The following is a 19,164-nucleotide window of genomic DNA, read 5'->3' as shown; positions in this document are numbered from 1 at the left end:
TTGCCCCATTCAGAAATGCTGACTGGTCACTGTAGGATTATAATGCAAACAATCTAGATGAGCGACTAGAGCTCAAACTGAACGAGGGGAACAAAAAAGCATAGAGAATGCCAGCTACGCTCCAAGGGTATACAATCTCAGAAGGCTTTATAACTAAGATATAAAAGCATTTGTTAACTGGCGAAGTGTACACAAGCAAAATAGACACAAAATGCTGGAGTAACTCAGTGGGGGCAGGCAGCATCTCTGGAGGGAAGGAATGGGTGACATTTTAGGTCTGAATCGGGTGAGAAAGTTCTGAATGTAAAACTTCATCCATTCCTTCTCTCCAGAGATGCTGCCCCCCACTGAGTTACTCCAGTATTTTGTGTCTATCTTCGGTTTAAACTAGCATCTGCAGTTTCTTCCTACACGCAAGCAAAATGCTGTGGTCAGGGGAAGGGAAGCTTTAAATGTAAAAACAAGTGTTATTAAAATAACAGATTTTAAATAGACCATTATCTGCTACTGGACACACAATCAAGCAATTGCTAAAAGTAAATAACGAAAATGCAAATGCTCCCAAATATGATGAAATTCACAGAAAATTATTAACCAGAATACAATTCCACACCTCATGAATAAATGAGGATGCAGTTCTTTTTATCTCTTTTGGATACGTGCACTGTGAAGCAGCCAACCTCCGTTCATTTCAGGTACATAAAGAAAAAACTAAGAATTCACGAGTACAGTACTTGGAAATAAAGGCAGGAACATAACAGTCCAACAGGAAGCAGGCATGTGCGCCCTTAAACCTGTTCCCCCATTCAGACTGTTATGCACAGCTTTGTCCCATCTCTCTTAATATCTCTGCTTAACAAAAATTCAAATTTAAAATAAACAAATTGTATTTACTGTTGTTTGTCAAGGGATTTCAAACTTTTATCACAACCTGCTTTCATGGGTATTTTCTAACTTCACTCTTAAGTTCTAGTTTCCCCCTCACTATACCTTCTTGTTCTGGACTTAATATAAGTGTTAGTTAATTGCATCCTCAGATTCTCATAAAATCCAGAAATTCTGCATACAATAAATGTAATCCTTAAAAGTTGTTAAATATTGTGCGTTGTAAAGAACATATTCATGGAAGGATACAAAGTAATATTGTAATAATTTTGGAATTAAATTCAAAAGGACAAGAACCCAAGCTTTTGGCCTGGAACAAATGAGGCTGTGCCAACATATCATTAAAACGTTAATAGTCCTACCAAAAATTCTTACAGAGAAAACGTGCATAGGGAGAAAGTACACGTTATATAGCTCTATACCAAGAACGATTTTGAGGAAAAAAAGCGAATTATGTGAAAATGACTCTCATAACTGGGAAAATCATCAACTTCCTAAAATAAAACGTTGATATCAACTGTAAAATTGAAAGAGAATAGACTTTTTTCTCTAGATTCCAGCAAAATGCTGGAAGAATTTTGGAGGATTAGGTGGCATGTGTCGGTCCATTCCCTCCACGGATTTTGTCCAGTTCCTGCAGAACTTTGTTTTTCAGGGGGGAAAAATCCACAAATTAATTTAATAACTGACAAGAGAAATTCACCTGCCACAGAAAACAAAACTACCTCGGGAACTTACAAAATGATCTCCTGTACTTAGTTTAAAGGGAGATTTAATGAGGAACACGTAAAAAAAAAAAAAGGCTGTGTAATCTCGTGGGAAGATTTCGGGACTGATCTGTAATGTTCAAAGAAATGTTAATAAATGTTTGAAGGTAGAAGCACGTTTTTCCATCGAGGATACGTCCAGTAGACGTTACCTCATATTTTAGACTAGCTGGGGAGAGAGAGGGAAAAAAAACCCTATACCTTAAAAATATTCTGTCGCACAGTATTCGATCCCCATTAATTCAACAAATGCGGGGGGGGGGGGGGGGGAGAGGAAACGCACATTTATATATAAAGACACACGAAGAAACCTGATTATATGGATTGTAACTGATTCACATTCGTTTAGGCCAGTGCTGGACCAAGCCAGGGATGGATGTTACTGTAGAGAGGAGACGAGGTTTCAATGAGAAAAATAAATAAACTTACAAAGAAAATAAAAAATTTAAACCGCATAGCGCAAATAGAGGATTTACGGATAGCGGTTTTCAATGAATCTTGGCCGTCGATACGAATGACAGAGGCCTCTCCATCTCCAATAAATAAAAAGCCCGGCATATAATGGTGACTTTGGTACACTTTAAAATTAACCGTCGGCTTTCAAACATACAGAAGCAATATCAGCTTGGATGTGAAGCAGAGATGTTGAGCTTCAAGTGCGTGTGAATACTTACTCTCTCGTCTGCCATTTTAAGGGAGGATGGGGTTAGATTACGGGTGACAAACAATAAAAGCCTGTCCGGCTCTTTTACTTTCGCGCTTGATTTTGCTCCCACTTCACCCCGGTCCAATATGGCCTCCCTAGCAACCGGAGGCCGGCCTCCAGACCTCTCCAGCACCTCCTCTTAACGCCGCACAAGCAGCTCATATCCATTGTTTTTATTCTAAAACTGCTTCGTATTATCATTAGCACGGAGTATATTAAATATAAACCTAGCATTTGGGCAAATGCGTTACCTCAGCCATCGCTCCGCCTCAGCCTGATCCCACAATGCCCCGGCGATGACTTCACAAAATGGCGGCGCCCGGGAGGCGGATCGTGGCCTGAGACCGTTAATTGATGTCACAAACTGTGAGTAGGCCCGCGAGCTGCAGCTAAATCGTGTATTTATATAACCATATGACAATTACAGCACGGAAACGGGCCATCTCGGCCCTTCTAGTCCGTGCCAAACACGTATTCTCCCCTAGTCCCATCTACCTGCACTCAGACCATAACCCTCCATTCCTTTCCCGTCCATATACCTATCCAATTGATTTTTAAATGATAAAATCGAACCTGCCTTCACCACTTCCACTGGAAGCTCATTCCACACAGCTACCACTCTCTGAGTAAAGAAGTTCCCCCTCATGTCACCCCTAAACTTCAGTCCCTTAATTCTCAAGTCATGTCCTCTTGTTTGAATCTTCCCTACTCTCAGTGGGAAAAGCTTATCCACGTCAACTCTGTCTATCCCTCTCATCATTTTAAAGATTTTAAAGTATTTATGTCGTCTGATGAATATTGATGTGCTGCTGCCTGACCCACTGTGGACACAAAATGCTGGAGTAACTCAGCGGGACAGGCAACATCTCTGGAAATGCAGTTACTCCAGCATTTTGTGTCTATATCTTCGGTGTAAACCACCATCTGCAGTTCCTTCCTACATGATTTACCCCAGTACTTTGTGTCACATCTATCCGTGTTCTCCTGGGATGCTGCCAGACTTAACCAAATGTTTTTTCACTGTTCCTCGGTACACGTGATAATAATCTAAAGATTGAAACAGAAGAACAGGAAGGTACACAAAAATGCTGGAGAAACTCAGCGGGGGCAGCAGCATCTATGGAGCAAAGGAAATAGGCAATGTTTCGGCCCGAAACGTTGCCTATTTCCTTCGCTCCATAGATGCTGCTGCCCCCGCTGAGTTTCTCCAGCATTTTTGTGTACCTTCGATTTTCCAGCAACTGCAGTTCCTTCTTAAACAGAAGAACAGGTGCAGGATGATCATGGCTGATCATCTAAAATCAGTACCCCGTTCCTGCTTTCCCCCATATCCCTTGATTCATTTAGCCCTAAGAGCTACATCTAACTCACTCTTGAAAACATCCAGTGAATTAGCCTCCACTGCCTTCTGTGGCAGAGAATTCCACAGATTCACAACTCTCTGAGTGAAGAAGTTTTTCACCTCATCTCAGTCCTAAATAGCCTACCCCTTATTCTTAAACTGGGACTCCAGGGTCTGGACTCCTCCAACATTGGGAACATTCTAGCCTGTCCAGTCCCTTGAGAATTTTATATGTTTCTATAAGATCCAGTGAATACAAACCCAGACGACCCATTCTTTCATCATTTGTCAGTCCCGCCATCCTGTGAAATGCCTTGGTGAACCTACGCTGCACTCCCTCAATAGCAAGAATGGTCTTTCTCAAATTAGGAGACCAAAATTGCACACAATACTCCAGGTGCAGTCTCACTAGGGCCCTGTACAACTGAAGTAGGACCTCCTTGATCAAAAACTCAAATCCTCTTGTAATGAAGGCCAACATGCCACTAGCTTTCTTCACTGCCTGTTGTACCTGCATGCTTACTTTTAGTGACTGATGTACAAGCACACCCAGGTCTCATTACACCTCCCCTTTTTCTAATCTGACACCATTCAGATAATAATCTGCCTTCCTGTTCTTGCCACCAAAGTGGATAACCTCACATTTATCCACATAATATTGCATCTGCCCACTCACCCAACCTTTCCAAGTCACCCTGCAGCCTCATAGCATCCTCATCGCAACTCACACTGCCACCCAGTTTTGTGTCATCTGCAAACTTGGAGATGTCACATTTAATTCCCTTGTCTAAATCGTTAATATATATTGTAAATAACTGGGGTCCCAGCACCGAGCCTTGCGGCACTGCCTGCCATGCTGAAAAGGACTAGTTAATTCCTGCTCTTTGCTTCCTGTCTGCCAACCAGTTCTCTATCCATGTGAATACCCTACCCGCAATACCATGTTCTCTAATTTTGCACACAAATCTCTTGTGTGAGACCTTGTCACAGGCATTTTGAAAGTCCAGATACATCACATCCATTCATTCCATTATCCATTCTATTTGTTACATCCTCAAAAATTTCCAGAAGATTAGTCAAGCATAACACCCCCTTCATAAATAGTGACGTTTCAGGTCGAGACTCTTCTTCAGACTGATGTCGGAGGGGGGGGGGGGGGGGGAAGATAGAAAGTGGTCTATAATTCCCCATTTTCTCTCTCCCTCCTTTCTTAAAAAGTAGGGTTACATTGGCTGCCCTCCAGTCCATAGGAACTGAGTCAGAGTCGAGAGAACATTGGGGCCACGAATTCTGGGGCCACCTCCTTGAGTACTCTGGGATGCAGACCATCATGCCCTGGGGATCTATCTGCCTTCAGTCCCAACAGTTTACCTAACACCATTTCCTGACTAATGTGGATTCCCTTCAGTCCTCCCACTAGATCCTCAGTTCCCTGGTATTTCTAGGAGATTGTTTGTGTCTTCCTTAATAACAGTTTAACTGTTCTGCCATTTCTTTGTTTCCCAATTCAAACTGAACTGACCCCCTCTTGAATTACTCCAACACTTAGTTGCACCCTTTTCTTTAATATTGATGGTTCTTTTGATTCTTAAAACCCGTTGCAGCAATCTATAAATGAACATCTGTTTCTTCCAGTCGCAGTCCTCCTAAATATTTTAAAAATATAATATTGCCTTCAGACTTCTTAATAGAAATAGCGCACAGTGTTATCAGAACAGTCTTAATGTTCAATCCTGTTTTTTTTAAAAGGTATTGTTCTCCTGACCTTAACCATGCATTTACTGTTGTTCTTGCAACAATCGATACCCATTGCATTTAACGCCCGTAGTGTTCACTTTGGTTGATATATACGTATAGGACGACGTTCCCAAAGGCAATTCTGGTGGCTCCATTACAGGAAGAATGTGGAGGCTTTGGAAAGGGTGCTGAGGGGGTTTACCAGAATGGTGTACGAAGAACTGCAGATGCTGGTTTAAACCAAAGGTAGACACAAAATGCTGGAGCAACTCAGTGGGACAAGCAGCATCTCTGGAGAGAATGAATGGGTGACGTTTCAGGTCGAGACCCTTATTCAGATTCAGATTCAGACCAGAATGGTACCTGCATGAGGGGTATTAGCTACAGGGAGAGTTGGACAGTCTTGGATTGTTTTCTCTGTGACGTGGAGGTTGAGAGGAGACCTAATAGAAGTGAGGAAAATTATGAGAGGCATAGATAGGGTAGACAGTCAGAACCTATTTCCCCAGGATAGAAATATCAACTGCTAGAAGCAAGAGGTTTAAGGTGAGGATTTGTATGGAACAAGTTTTTTACACAGAGGGTGCTGAATGCTTGGAACTCGCTGCAGGGGTTGGTGGTGGAAGCTGATACACCAGTGGCATTTAAGAGACTTTTGGATAGGCACATAGCTATTGAGGAAATGGAGGGATATGGATCACGTGCAGGCAGATAGTAGTTGGCATCAGGTTCGCCCAGGCATTGTGGGCCGAAAGGACTGTTCCTGTGCTCTACGCACTTATGTTCTTAACATACCTCGGGTGTTAAGAAAAATGAGAGCTTGCGTTGATTTGCTAATCATTCTTCTGAAGGTAGAGTTGTTGAAATAATGGGTAGACACAAACTGCTGGAGTAACTCAACGGGACAGGCAGCATCTCTGCAAAGGACTGGGTGACATTTCAGGTCGAGACCCTTCTTCAGACTGAAGACTTAAACCAGCATCTGCAGTTCTTTCCTACACACGTTGTTGAAATAATAACAGAAATGTTTGACAGTAAGATACCTAAATTACAAATGGTTGATGAATTGTCTGTCAGTCCGTAGCATGGGGTATAATAGTAATGAATGATGATGTTCGTGTTTTAGAATCTCGGCGCCATGGCTGAAGAAGGAACCAGTGTATCTCCTGGAGTTGTTCAAAGCGAGACATGTGAGCTAACGGATTCAAGAGTGATGGAGGAAAGTGAAAAGTCCAGCCCCCCGGATGAAACTCAGGTGCAAACTGATGAGCCTGGGGAAGACGTCTATCGATATATCAAAGGCGATCTTTTCACATCTGAGATTTACAAGATTGAAATTCAGAACCTCCCAAAGTTCGTGAGCTTCAGTGATTTAAGGAAATTCCTCAGCAGGAATAAACTGGTTCCACATAAAATCAAACTATTTGGAAAGCAACCTTATGCATTTGTGACTTTTAAAGAAGAAAAAGATCGAGACCAAGCCATGGAAGTCCTTCAGGGGCAAGTCTGGAAGAACAGGAATTTGCGTGTCCGATTAGCAAAGCCAAAAGCAGATCCTATTGCCAAAAAACGAAAGCAGGAAGGCCAGGAGAATGATGATCATGACCTGAAACGTCCGGCTGCTGTGGAAGTTTTAGATAGACCTTTAAGTGAGCAAATCGCAGATGTTGTGACCCCTCTGTGGAAAGTTCCCTATGAAGAGCAATTGAAAAAGAAAGAGCAGAATGTCTTGCACGTCTTGGGAACATTGACCACGTATGTACATTACCCCCCTTGGGATTCTGAGTTTGATGGTAAAGCAACAAATGTTATCATATTTTAGTTTAGAGATACAGCATGGAAACAGGCTCTTTAGCCCACCAAGTCCATGCCAACCATCGATCACCCATTCACACTAATTCTCTGTTGGACCACTCATCTCCTCCACACACACACTAGGGGCAATTTTATAGCTGGCCAATTAACCTACACACCAGCACGTCTTTGGGATGTGGGAGGAAACTGGAGCACCCGAAGCAATCCCACGCGTTCACATGGGAGAGGGAATAATGCTAATTGTTTCCCCACCCCACAACTGCAATCTCTCTGTCAAGATATGACAATAATAAATGATGGGAGTCATGTCATACAGCATGGGAATGGACCCTTCAGTCCAACTCGTCCATGCCGACCAAGATCCATGTACCTGTCCAAGTGTTTTTTTAATGGCGTTAAAGTACCTGCTTCAGCTACCTCCTCTGGCAGCTTGTTCCATATACCCATCACCCTCTGAGTGAAAACGTTGCCCCTCATATTCCCATTAAATCTTTCCCTTGAACTTATGTCCTCTGGTTCTTGATTCCCGTACCTTGGTCTCTGTTCATTCACCCTATCTATTCTCATGATTTTATACACGTCTATAAGATTACCCCTCATCCTCCTAAGCTCCAAGGAATAAAGTCCTGGCCTGCCCAACCTCTCCCTGTAGCTCAAGCCCTCGACCCTTGGCAACGTCCTCGTAAATTTTCTCCGCGTACTTTCCAGTTCAAGGATTTTCCTCTCCCTGGGAGAATCCTGGGGCAGCCATTCGGCATGGAAATCTTTCATCCAGATAGTGAAAGATCTTGAGAATTTGCTGCCGTTTTTGAATATATTCAAGTCCGCGATCAATAGATGTGAAGGTGCGTGGGGTTAGTGCAGAGAAGTGGAGTGAGGTAAAAGGTTCCCCATATTTTGGAGAGTTGGACACGGATTAGTCTTACTTCTGTGCAGAAAGGAACTGCAGATGCTGGTTTATACCGAAGATAAACACAAAGTGCTGGAGTAACTCAGCGGGTCAGGCAGCATCTCTGAAGATAAATCTTTTTGTCTCGAGAGATGCTGCCTGATCTGAGTTACCCCAGCACTTTGTACCTTTCTTTGTCCTCCTTCTGTTTAGTTTAGAGATACAGCGTGGACACAGGCCCTTCAGCCCACCGAGTCTGTACTGACCAGCGATCTCCGCACATTAATACTACCCTAAACACACTGGGGACAATATTACACTCATACCAAGCCAATTAACCTACAAACCTGTATGGCCTTGGAGAGTGGGAGGAAACAAGATGTTGGAGTAAACACATGCGGTCACGGGGAGAATGTACATAGTCCATACAGACAGCTCCCATAGTCAGGACTGAACCCGGGTCTCTGGCGATGGAAGGCAGTTGCTCTACTGTGGCCATCGTGCCGACCATTTTCCTAATTTGCTTCAGTGTAATTGTTTCCCTTGTGATCTTTTTGTTCAACCATTAGTGAAATAGGAGTCCATAATCGAGCCTTGGTGCCATGGGTTTTTCAGCAGAAAAAGATGTATGGTGGAACCTGTTGCCCATTGGAGGGAGTGAGGCCGTCACCGGTGCAGGTAGGTTAACGTTTATTTACAAGGGTCAATTTCTTAACTGTTTCCCAGAGCCAGTGTCTTCCGTAAGACTTGAGTGAACAGAACAGTTGTGAATGTGACAGAGGTGAAACCTAAGTAAATTGCTCCAATGTAGAAACAAGGAACTGCAGGTGCTGGGACAACGAGAAAGACAAGACGCAAGGAATAAGAAAAGAGACAAAGTGCTGGAGTAACTCAGCAGGTCAGGTAGCATCCCTGGAGAACATGGATAGATGACATTTCAGGTCAGAACCCTTCTTCAGGCTCAAGTCTGAAGTAATCCTTGAGTCTGAAGAAGAGTCCCGGCCCGATACATCACCCATCCACGTTCTCCAGAGATGATGCCTGACCTGCTGAGTTACTCCAGCACTCTGTTTCTTTCACATTGCAATAAATGTCAAGGCTGTGGGTTTGAAGATTAATACCCACTTCTGGGTACCTTGTTTGATAAAGGCACATGAAGGGACAGTGATCCACAGGGTCTTTCACCAGCAGCCTGGGTTGTAAAATACTTCCATACAGGCGATGAACAGTGAATATTGAAAATCTACAAGTGCCAAATAGAAATAGCCACGCCGAGCCTTTAACAAATGGTTATGGATCTTCTCTGTTTAAGAAGGAACTGCAGATGCTGGAAAATCGAAGGTAGACAAAAGTGCTGGAGAAACTCAGCGGGTGCAGCAGCATCTATGGAGCGAAGGAAATAGGCAACGTTTCGTCTCGAAAGGTTGCCTATTTCCTTCGCTCCATAGATGCTGCTGCACCTGCTGAGTTTCTCCAGCACTTTTGTCTACCTATGGATCTTCTCTGATTTGTTGCTATTTTGGCTAACTGCTTCATTTTAATGTTGAGTGTGAATGAGTAATGTGCGTACGCTAGGGTTTCTAACTGAATATTTTTACATTGATCTGAAAACTAGCCAGTTGAAGTTCCACAGTTGTCCCTATTACTGTTACTTTCTGTACTGAGATCAGAATTGGCATCTTTGTACCATAATAATTCTTTTTTTCCCATGGTCCACGAAGTGGAATGTACAATGTTTCCTTTTAATCTACATATTATGAGCGATTAGATAACCAGAGTTGTTGCCCCATTAATCCATAAACGGCACAGACATTGAGTGTTGAAGGGACTGTTCCTGTGCTGTACTTGTATATGAAAGATAGACACAAAATGCTGGATTAACTCAGCGGGACAGGTAGCAACTCTGGAGAGAAGGAATGTGTGACGTTTCAGGACCCTTTCTCCAGAGATGCTGTCTGTCCCGCTGAGTTACTCCAGCATTTTGCGTCTATCTTCGGTGTAAACCAGCATCTGCAGTTCCTTCCTACACTACTGTAGTCTTACATAAATCTTGCATAAACCCTTATTCAAATGTTACCCAAAATCCATTCAGTCCCGTGTGTGAATGTCAGTGGCAGCTGTTGAAGATTGATATTTGTACTAATTCTGGGTCCAGCCATGCCAGGTTACTTCCAGCGTTGCAATCTTCTGTTTCAGACTGAATACCGTAACAAGTGCGAGTTTCTCATTGGAGTTGGAGCAGATGGTGAAGATAAAACTGTGGGATGTCGCTTGGGTAAATACAAGGGAGGATCGTGTGCAGTTGTAGAGCCATTTGATACTGTTCATATTCCAGCCAAAACAAAGGAGGTTGTCAAGGCATTTCAGAAATATATAAGGTTATTAAAGCCACTCGCTGTTTGAGTGGATAATTATCGTATTATAAGTTGCATATTTTCCACATCTGCTCTTGCTTCCGTCTGCCTGGTTTATTCACACAGAAAGGTGCATTATCTCTCCCTTGCCCATTAGTGTCGGTATTCATTGTAGTGGGTAAGAGTCTTGAGTTATTTCTACCAATCTAGTGAACTATGCCCAAGGCAAAAGCACTCGGCATTTTTAATGTGAAGATTGATAGGTTCTTGATTAGTAAGAGCATCAAAGGTTATGGGGAGAAGGCAGGAGAATGAGGTTGAGAGGGAAAAATAGATCAGCCATGATGGAAAGGCAGTGCAGACTCAATGAGCTGCTATGTCTGATGGTTTTATTTATGTTTTATTTACTTATTGCGAATCAAAGTACCCGATAAAAAAATTCCGACGTGTAAATCACAACCACTTGCAAGATCCTACATAGTAATGAACGCTTTTTTGGAAGTCTCTCGTTTAAGAGATTTTCATAAAATAGCTTTCTTCTCAAACAGTTCAGTGGTGGTTGATGAGTTGTTGTCATTGAAGCCACACCAAAACAGAACAATTTGCTTCAGATGGTTATACAAAATGCAGGTGGAACAGATGCAGAAATTTACTGTGGGAGTGGCACCATTCAGACTGGCGTTAACCTATTAGATCATTTAGTTGCACCCGTCATGGAAAGGATAGTGTCAGCAAACTGAGCTGAACTGAAAAAGGAATCGTGATGATACCACCACCAATAATGTAATGGAAAGGCAAGACACAAGGAACAGCAGATGCTGGTTAACCCAAAACCCCCCTCACAATTTGCTGGAGTGACTCAGCGGATCAGGCGGCATCTCTGGAGAACATAGACAGGCGACATATTGGGTCTGTAGTCTGGAGAAGTGTCCCAACCTGAAATGTTGCATATCTCTGTCCTGCAAAAATGTTTCCTGAAACAATTGAGTTGCTCCAACACTTTGTATGTAATGGAAAACCCCACTGATCTTCACCTGTCTACAACTCAATCCCAAATGTTATGTTTGTTTTATTTACAGGTCATCTCCTTATTGTGTGTACAGCCCAGAAACCTATGAAGGCCACTGGAAGCAATTGACTGTACGCATCTCCAGAGCCAAGCAAATTATGGCCATCGTTTACTTCAACCCTCAGGTACTGTTGTGTCTTATTGTGTTGTGTTGGGAAGAACGGCTTCAGGCTCTTGAACACTACACAATACTCACCTTAACTATAAACTTAGAGAGACTATCTTTGTTTGCACTAAGGACTATGGGGTTTTTGCACTGCTATTGTAGTTTATTTTATGAATAGCTTAACATCTGTAGTTGGAAAGTTACTAGAAAATGTTCTGAGGGATAGCATATACCTGCATTTTGATGGACAAGGGCTGATTAGGGATAGTCAGCATGATTTTGTACGTGGGAGGTCGTGTCTCACAAATCTGATTGAGTTTTTTTTTAAGACGTGACCAAAAAGGTTGATGAGGGCAGAGCTGTAGATGTTGTATATATGGACTTCAGCAAAACATTCAACAAGGTTCCACATGGTAGACTGCTCTGGAAGGTTAGATCGCATGGGATCCAAGGAGAGCTGAATGGATAGAGAATTGGCTGGTGATGGTGAGAGGTTGCTTCTCGGACTGGAGGCCTATGCCTCAGGGTTTGGTGCTGGGCCCTTTGTTTATTATCTATTATGTTTGTATTGCATTTAACGCCGTGTTAACGCTCTTAAAAATAGCGGAGTCAGGGGATATGGGGAGAAGGCAGGAACGGGGTACTGATTGGGGATGATCAGCCATGATCACATTGCATGGCGGTGCTGGCTCGAAGGGCCGAATGGCCTCCTCTTGAACCTATTGTCTATTGTGTTATACTTCTGCAAATAAGTTCATTGTCCATTGTCAGTACTTTATAGATACAGTGCAGAAACACAGAGTCCGCGCTGACCAGCGATCACCCCGTATACAAGCATTATCCTACACACTGGACACAAATTACAATTTTAACGAAGCCAATTAACCTACAAACCTGTACGTCATTGGAGTGTGGGAGGAAACCGGAGCACCTGGAGAAAACCCACGTGGTCTCAGAGAGAACATACAAACTGTACAGACAGCACCCGTAGTCAGGATCGAACCCGGGTCTCTGGCGCAGTAAGGCAGCAACTCTACCACTGCACCACTGTGCTGCCTAGTACATATCACAATTAAACACACTTGACTCTCTTGATTCTCAATTTAATTTGTTAATTCAAGTTAGGTCAGATCATTTTCTGGTAATTTTGTACTTCATTATCAGTCAAGACATTATAGTTAATTCCATCTACGAGAGGAAATGTTGGAATTATTGTAACATTTGTCTAAATTGCCATAGAATGGTGATGAAGCTGTTTGTACACTTGGTGGTGCTGGTGGTTGTGCTACGCCAGAACCCACCCCACCCCTGCCCCAAGCCCTCTCCCTGCTGGCTGCCAGCCTGTTGGAGGCACTCTGGCAATGGAGATGCAGCTGGAATGATTCCAGTAGCTTGAAGCTGTGCAGAGCTGACAACTTGGGTTGAGAATTGTACCCACCGGCCGCATCCTGTTCACCGCATCATGTGGTAACGTCACTTCTGCACATCTATAAAGGTGCCATCAAAATGTTTGCTCCTTGGCATCTGTTGGCAAATAGTCATTAATCACAAACTAACAACAGGCAACAAAATATATTAGTCTACACATTTAGCAGCTTTGACATCTAGAACACCAGTAATAAATGTTAATGTTGGCTGAGATGTTATTCCATGGTTTTAAACGAGATGGACCAAGTTAATTACATTTCTCTAGTTAATTCTGTACACTTTGCAACATTTAAGAAACATTTCGACAGATACTTGGATAGGACAGGTTTAGAGGGATATGGGCCAAACGCAGGCAGGTGGGACTAGTGTAGATGTGGCATGTTGGTGAGTGTGGGCAAGTTGGGCTGAAGGGCCTGTTTCCGCACTTTATCACTATGACATGTCATCAGTTCTCAAAGTAGAATAGGCCCATTTTAGCACCAGCATCGTATTGGTACACATTTTTTGTGTTCAGCTCTTTTAAATAGGGGAGGAGTTGAATCTTGAAGTGCACATTTCATGTAGTGCTTCATCTTGGAGCCCTGTGGGGAATGGACCGCGTTTCAGGCCGAGACCCTTCTACAAGAAGCATTGTGTGTCCCTTCCCTCCACAGTTGCTGCCTGACCCACTGAGTTCCCCCTGTACCTTTTGCGCACAGTTACGTGGCCATGGAAAAATATTCAATTTATTATCTCTGTTTTCAGAGTTTTGTTCCTTTTCCCTCTTTTGTCCTTTCATTGACACCTTTTTCTTCATTATTTGGTGAATTTTTATGCCTTTAATTTCCTCTCCATTCATTTATAGAAACTAACTAAAGCAGAACTAGCAGAACTACAAGGCGAATTGGCCAAATATTTCACTGAAGGAGATGGGAAAGATTGTGGAGTGACTTCACTTTACTTTGCAGAAGAGGGGCAGAGGTAAGGAATGATTATTTAGTGTTTTGAATTTCTAGGTTTGCCAGGTGAGGAGGGGGCTGTGGACCAGAAACAAGACCTGTCAAAGGGCGGATGAGCTTCTAGCGAGCCAACGCCCATCCACACTTCAGTAGAAGTTGCGATCACTGTCGTACACGGCATTGTAAGGAACGATGATAAAGCACACACACACCAAAATCCTGTACTTCCAGTGGCGGAAGTCCGCAGGAACTGGAGGACAGAGATGTGTGGTGAGTCCGTCACCGTTCCCGTCGGAAACCAGCGCCACTGCGTCGCTAATGTTTTTAACGATGATGAGGATTAATTTCTAAAATTAGTTACGATTTTTAGGGGTCATCAATGGAATGACTGAGTTTTATAAATATTAAATAACTTTGAAATACTTGCAAAATAAAGCACTATTTTCAAGGAATTCTGTAGAGGTAGAGCAGTCCAGAACTCTAGGGTGTAGGTTTATGGTGATTGATGAGAGACCCGAGAGGTAATGTCTTCACTCAGAGGGTGGTGTGTGCCTGGGACAATCTGGCCAGAGGAAGTGGGTAGAGTGCTGTTACAATGTTTAAAAGATACTTGTACGGGTACAAGGATGGGAAAGGATTAAAGGGACGAGCCAACACTGGCAATGTGCACTGGCTCCGTTTAAAAAAAATAATCTGGCCAGCATGATTGAGTTGGGCCGAAGGGCCTATTTCAGTGTTGTATGATTCTATGACTGAACTTTTCCAGAAAATCTCCAAACTTGGAAGACCTTCCCTTGGACCATGTGCACGGAGACAAGTACATTTACGAGCATCTCCTGGGACTCAAATTCCGGATTTCCCCTCATGCGTTTTTCCAGGTGAAGTTAATTGTTTATAAATAGCTAAAAAAGAAACCACCTTTAAACTTTCCTCCTTCCATCTTAAACCAATTATGCTCTCTTGATTTTGATCCCTAGAAAAAGGCTGACTGTAGAGTAGACGCAAGGAACTGCTGGTGCTAGTGTATTAAAAAAAAAGGACACAAATTGCAGGAGTAACTCAGTGGTCAGGTAGCATCTGTGGAGAATATAGATAGCTGACGTTTGGGGTCAGGTCCCTTCTTCAGACTGACTATTTACTTGATCAATGCTTCCAATAATTGTATATATTTATAGCAGGTAACTCCTCAGCCTCCGACGCTCCAGAGAAAACAATCCAACTTTGTCCAATCTCTAATTGCAGCCATTACGCTCCAATCCAGACAACATCTGGGTGAAACTCTTCTGCACCCTCTCCAATGCCGCCGCATCCTTCCTATAATGGAACAACCAGAATTGACGACAATGCTCCAAATATGGTCCAACCTGACTTCATCACAGCAGTAACATAACTTCACAACTTTCATTCTCAATGTCCCAAAATATAGACAGGGCTGTTTCGAACTAGGAAAGACACAACTGGCTGGAGTAACTCAGTTGGTCAGGTAGCATCTCCGGAGAACAAGGAGATGATCTGTCTGAAGAAGGGTCCTGACCTGAAATGTCACCTATCCATGTTTTCCAGAGATGCTGCGTGACTCGCTGTTATACTCCAGCACTTTGCATCTGTTATTTTCTAAAGCAGCATTTGCATGTGTTTTGAACTAGGATCTTTTATAATCTAATTAATCAAATATTTACTCTTGATGTAAATATTTTTGTATCTAGGTGAACACCCTGGCTGCAGAAGTGCTTTATTCAGCAGTCAGAGACTGGGCCAAACTGAACCAAGACAGCACGGTGTTGGATGTTTGCTGCGGTACTGGAACTATTGGGCTTTCTCTGGCAAAGGCAAGTGAAAAGCTGTGTAGAGGAAAGTTGTTGAAGGATCAAGAGGTACGAGAGTTTTGGCCAGTAATCTCCAGTAATGAAGAGCAGCGAAGAAGAAAAGATCATTTGGGAGATCATAAAATTAGAAGTTTACTTTCTGACATAATTGAACATAGCAGAGGAACACACAATGTCTGTGCCAAACATGATGCCAAGTTAAAGCAATCTAAAGTAAACATTTGCCCGCACATGATCCATATCCCTCCATGTCCATGTGCCTACCCCAAAAGACTCCTAAATGCCACTATACATAGATATATAATTAACCAAAAAACCCACTAATTTAATAACCATAATATTTCCAGTATTGGAAAAGATTGAGGTTTCCTTGACTTGTATCTTCGCAAGGAGACCTTTGTGAAAGATCTCATTTTGCGCAATTTTTTTTGTGTGAAATGAACGACATAACTCCATATGTCTACCCCTTTGATTAGTGGCGTCAGAGTCTGACAATATGTAAACCAGCTTTAAAAGAGATAACATTACAATCAGGACTAGACTGGACTTGGAGTATTGGAGCAAAGTTTGTCCCAAGGCAGCTCATCCCCAGTGACGTTCCCCAAAGTTTATGAGTTTAAGTTTATGAATACGTTTATTGGCCAAGTATTCATATACAAGGAATTAGCCTTGGTGCTCTGCCCGCAAGTGACAACATGACATACAGTGACAGTTAGGAATGACACATAAAGCATTAAACATGAATAATAAAACATTATCGAACAAAATTAGATGGAATAGCAGAGTGATGCAAGTAAAACTGATAATGGAGTTTAGATTTCTGGATTAAAATTGTTGCTTTCTTTATTGTGTTGCCCAGAATGTGAAGAATGTCATTGGAATTGAAATGTGCCAAGAAGCTATAGAAGATGCTAAAGTGAATGCAGAAATAAATGGTTGGTACCTAACATCTCTGGTAAATGTTTCATTAATGTTAACCATGTCAAGTTGGGAACCCTCTTCCCTCCAAACACCAACCGTACTTAACCCTCCCACCCCACACCTCAATCCCACAGACCAGTGTGCACCATGCCAATCTCTGGTTGACTTGTGTACACCCCTTACATAGAAAGTCATAGAGTGATACAATATGGACACTGGCCCTTCGGCCCAACTTACCCACACTGGCCAACATGTGCCAGATACATTAGTCCCACCTGTCCGCTTTAAGTTCCACTCCACCAGGTTCAAGAACAGCTACTTTTTGACAACTTGACGGGTTCTTGAATCCACTCCACAGAGCATCGCTTCACTACCATGGACTTGTTTTGTTTCTCTAATTGTGTTTTGCACGAATGTCTTTTTTGCTTATCTTTTTGCTGTGTTAGAACATAGAACAGGACTGCACAGTAACTGGCCATTTGGCCCACAATGTCTGGGCTGAATATGCTACCAAGATGAACTAATCACATCTGCCTGCACATGATCCATATCCCTCCATTCCCACATATCCATGTCTTGCAGAATTTTTGTGTGATTTATGTATACTTTATGCTTCTATGTTTAATTTTGATTCTGTTTAGGTCTGTCCAATGTGGAATTCTTGTGTGGGAAAGCGGAAGATCTCTTTCCCACAGTAATTAACTCTTTGACATCGCAAAACCTGGTGGCTATTGTGGACCCACCCAGAGCTGGACTACGTAAGAACCATTTTGATGTTGGCCTGAATTTTGCTAATCTAGTATCTACCACTTTTAGATTGCCCTTTTCCCCCCCATTTAGGTCTAATTTTCCCTGACTTGCAGATTCCAGAGTTGTACTGGCGATAAGGAGGGCAGAACATCTAAAGAGGCTCATTTATGTTGCCTGCAATGCTCGAGCTGCTATGAACAATTTTGTGGAGTAAGTAATGCATTTAAACGTCATTCCCTGATCATGTATTTGCACACTGTAATCATGTATTCTGTTGACTGGATAACACGCAACAAAAAGTTTTTCACTGTACCTCAGTACACGTGACAAACAACTTATTTTTGTTTTGCACTTATATTGAAATTATGCACTTATTATTTAAAGTTCAGGTTTATTATTGTCACGTGTACAGAGGTACAGTAAAAAGCTTTGTTTTGCATGCTACACAGTCAGATCACATACACTGTACATAGATACAATTGTCAAACTCGCGTACGATAGATTGAGCAAAGGGGAAGTTTGAGAAACATGAGGTATATCTTAGCATTATATGGTTGGGCCTTTACCATCAGTGTTGTAAATACAAAGTGCCTTACCAGTACTTTCCCACCTTGTGCACACCCATTTCTCCCACCCCTCTTTCATCCCCACCCCTGTCCCTTCCCATCTATATCCCTGTCCTTGGCTTTACATTTATGAATGAATCTCTTTATTGTCATTGCACATGGTACAACGAAATTTAAAAGTCAATCCCACGGTGCGATTCACAAGAGCAATTTTAAATATATAAGAAAAGGTAAAAATATATACATATAAAAGAAAATTACAGATAAATAACAATAGCAGCTGAGGTAGAACCATTCAGTTGAATGTGAGTGAATGTGAATAACTTCTCATCCCTCCTTATCTGCCATCCTTTTGTTGTCTTCCCATCTCTGGCCTCTGTCCACCACCTGCCAATTAATCTTTCTCCTTCCCCCCCCACCTCAGGTGTATCCACCTATCACTTGTCGGGCTTTGTCCTGACCTACCGCTCTTCCAGCTTTCTCCCTCTACTGCAATGAGTCTAAGTGGTCCTGACCTGAAACGTCACCTATTCATTGGAGTGTCGCCTTTACCTTCTGAATGGGGTTTCTCATGAAGGGATATAACTTGGGATTCCATCTCTCGCGCTGCAGGCTAACCAGTATTGTTAATAAACCTGAACATATACTTTATCAATGATTTTTTTGTCTTTTTCCACAGTCTTTGTCGCGCCCCATCTCACAGAGTGAAAGGATCTCCTTTCCGCCCTATTAAAGCCTTGGCTGTCGATCTCTTCCCACATACCATGTATTACGAGCTGTTAATATTGTTTGAGAGAGTGGAATGATCACACACTCTAGAACTGATCAAGGTGAAAGCTGAACGTGAACTCGATTGTCTTAAAAACTAGGATGTTTTATTAATGATTTCAAATAAGATTGCAAAACTTATTTCCTGTAATGGAATTTTTAATTACTATTATGCATAGTGTGCTCCCCAAGACAGCACAGTGACTAGTCATGTTAGGACTTCTGTTGGAATTGTGTATGTATATCCCTCCTCGTATGAATTTGTTGGGAGCTAAATAAACTCTGGTCAGTATCTAA

The 19,164-nt window shown here is 42.4% G+C and overlaps 2 protein-coding genes across 5 annotated transcripts in view; one reads left to right on the top strand and one right to left on the bottom strand.

Annotated features, from left to right (window-relative positions):
* Positions 1-2,729, bottom strand: part of ranbp1 (RAN binding protein 1) — a 17,324-nt gene extending 14,595 nt beyond the window's left edge. For 2 of the 3 annotated variants that reach the window (XM_033043860.1, XM_033043858.1), the window contains exon 1: positions 2,327-2,477. In XM_033043860.1, the coding sequence (XP_032899751.1) occupies positions 2,327-2,341 (15 nt within the window). In that variant the 5' untranslated portion in view covers positions 2,342-2,477. Of the gene's footprint in view, positions 1-2,326; positions 2,478-2,609 lie in introns of those variants that run through there. The other variant, XM_033043859.1, reaches the window with a different exon arrangement.
* Positions 2,618-19,164, top strand: trmt2a (tRNA methyltransferase 2 homolog A). Of its 2 annotated transcripts, none has more exons than XR_004415751.1 (12): positions 2,618-2,724; positions 6,564-7,192; positions 8,711-8,819; positions 10,338-10,519; positions 11,575-11,689; positions 13,943-14,058; positions 14,803-14,914; positions 15,743-15,865; positions 16,722-16,797; positions 17,425-17,541; positions 17,624-17,743; positions 18,779-18,913. XR_004415751.1 is itself a non-coding variant. In XM_033043856.1 (12 exons), the coding sequence occupies exons 1-12, from the start codon at positions 2,713-2,715 to the stop codon at positions 18,903-18,905; spliced, it is 1,815 nt and encodes a 604-aa protein (XP_032899747.1). In that variant the 5' UTR covers positions 2,618-2,712; the 3' UTR covers positions 18,906-19,164. The 2 variants fall into 2 exon arrangements, 1 of the variants encoding a protein (XP_032899747.1); XM_033043856.1 differs by having other exon boundaries at positions 17,647-17,743; positions 18,779-19,164.

This window comes from Amblyraja radiata, chromosome 25 (genome assembly GCF_010909765.2).
Source record: "Amblyraja radiata isolate CabotCenter1 chromosome 25, sAmbRad1.1.pri, whole genome shotgun sequence".
Classification (NCBI taxonomy): Eukaryota; Metazoa; Chordata; class Chondrichthyes; order Rajiformes; family Rajidae; genus Amblyraja; species Amblyraja radiata.
This window is presented reverse-complemented; position numbering and strand designations above follow the sequence as displayed.

Coding starts and splice junctions, on each gene's coding strand:
- trmt2a (XM_033043856.1), top strand. Junction 8,820..10,337: donor TGAGGCCGTCACCGGTGCAG/GTAGGTTAACGT, acceptor CTTCTGTTTCAG/ACTGAATACCGTAACAAGTG. Junction 14,059..14,802: donor TTTGCAGAAGAGGGGCAGAG/GTAAGGAATGAT, acceptor GAACTTTTCCAG/AAAATCTCCAAACTTGGAAG.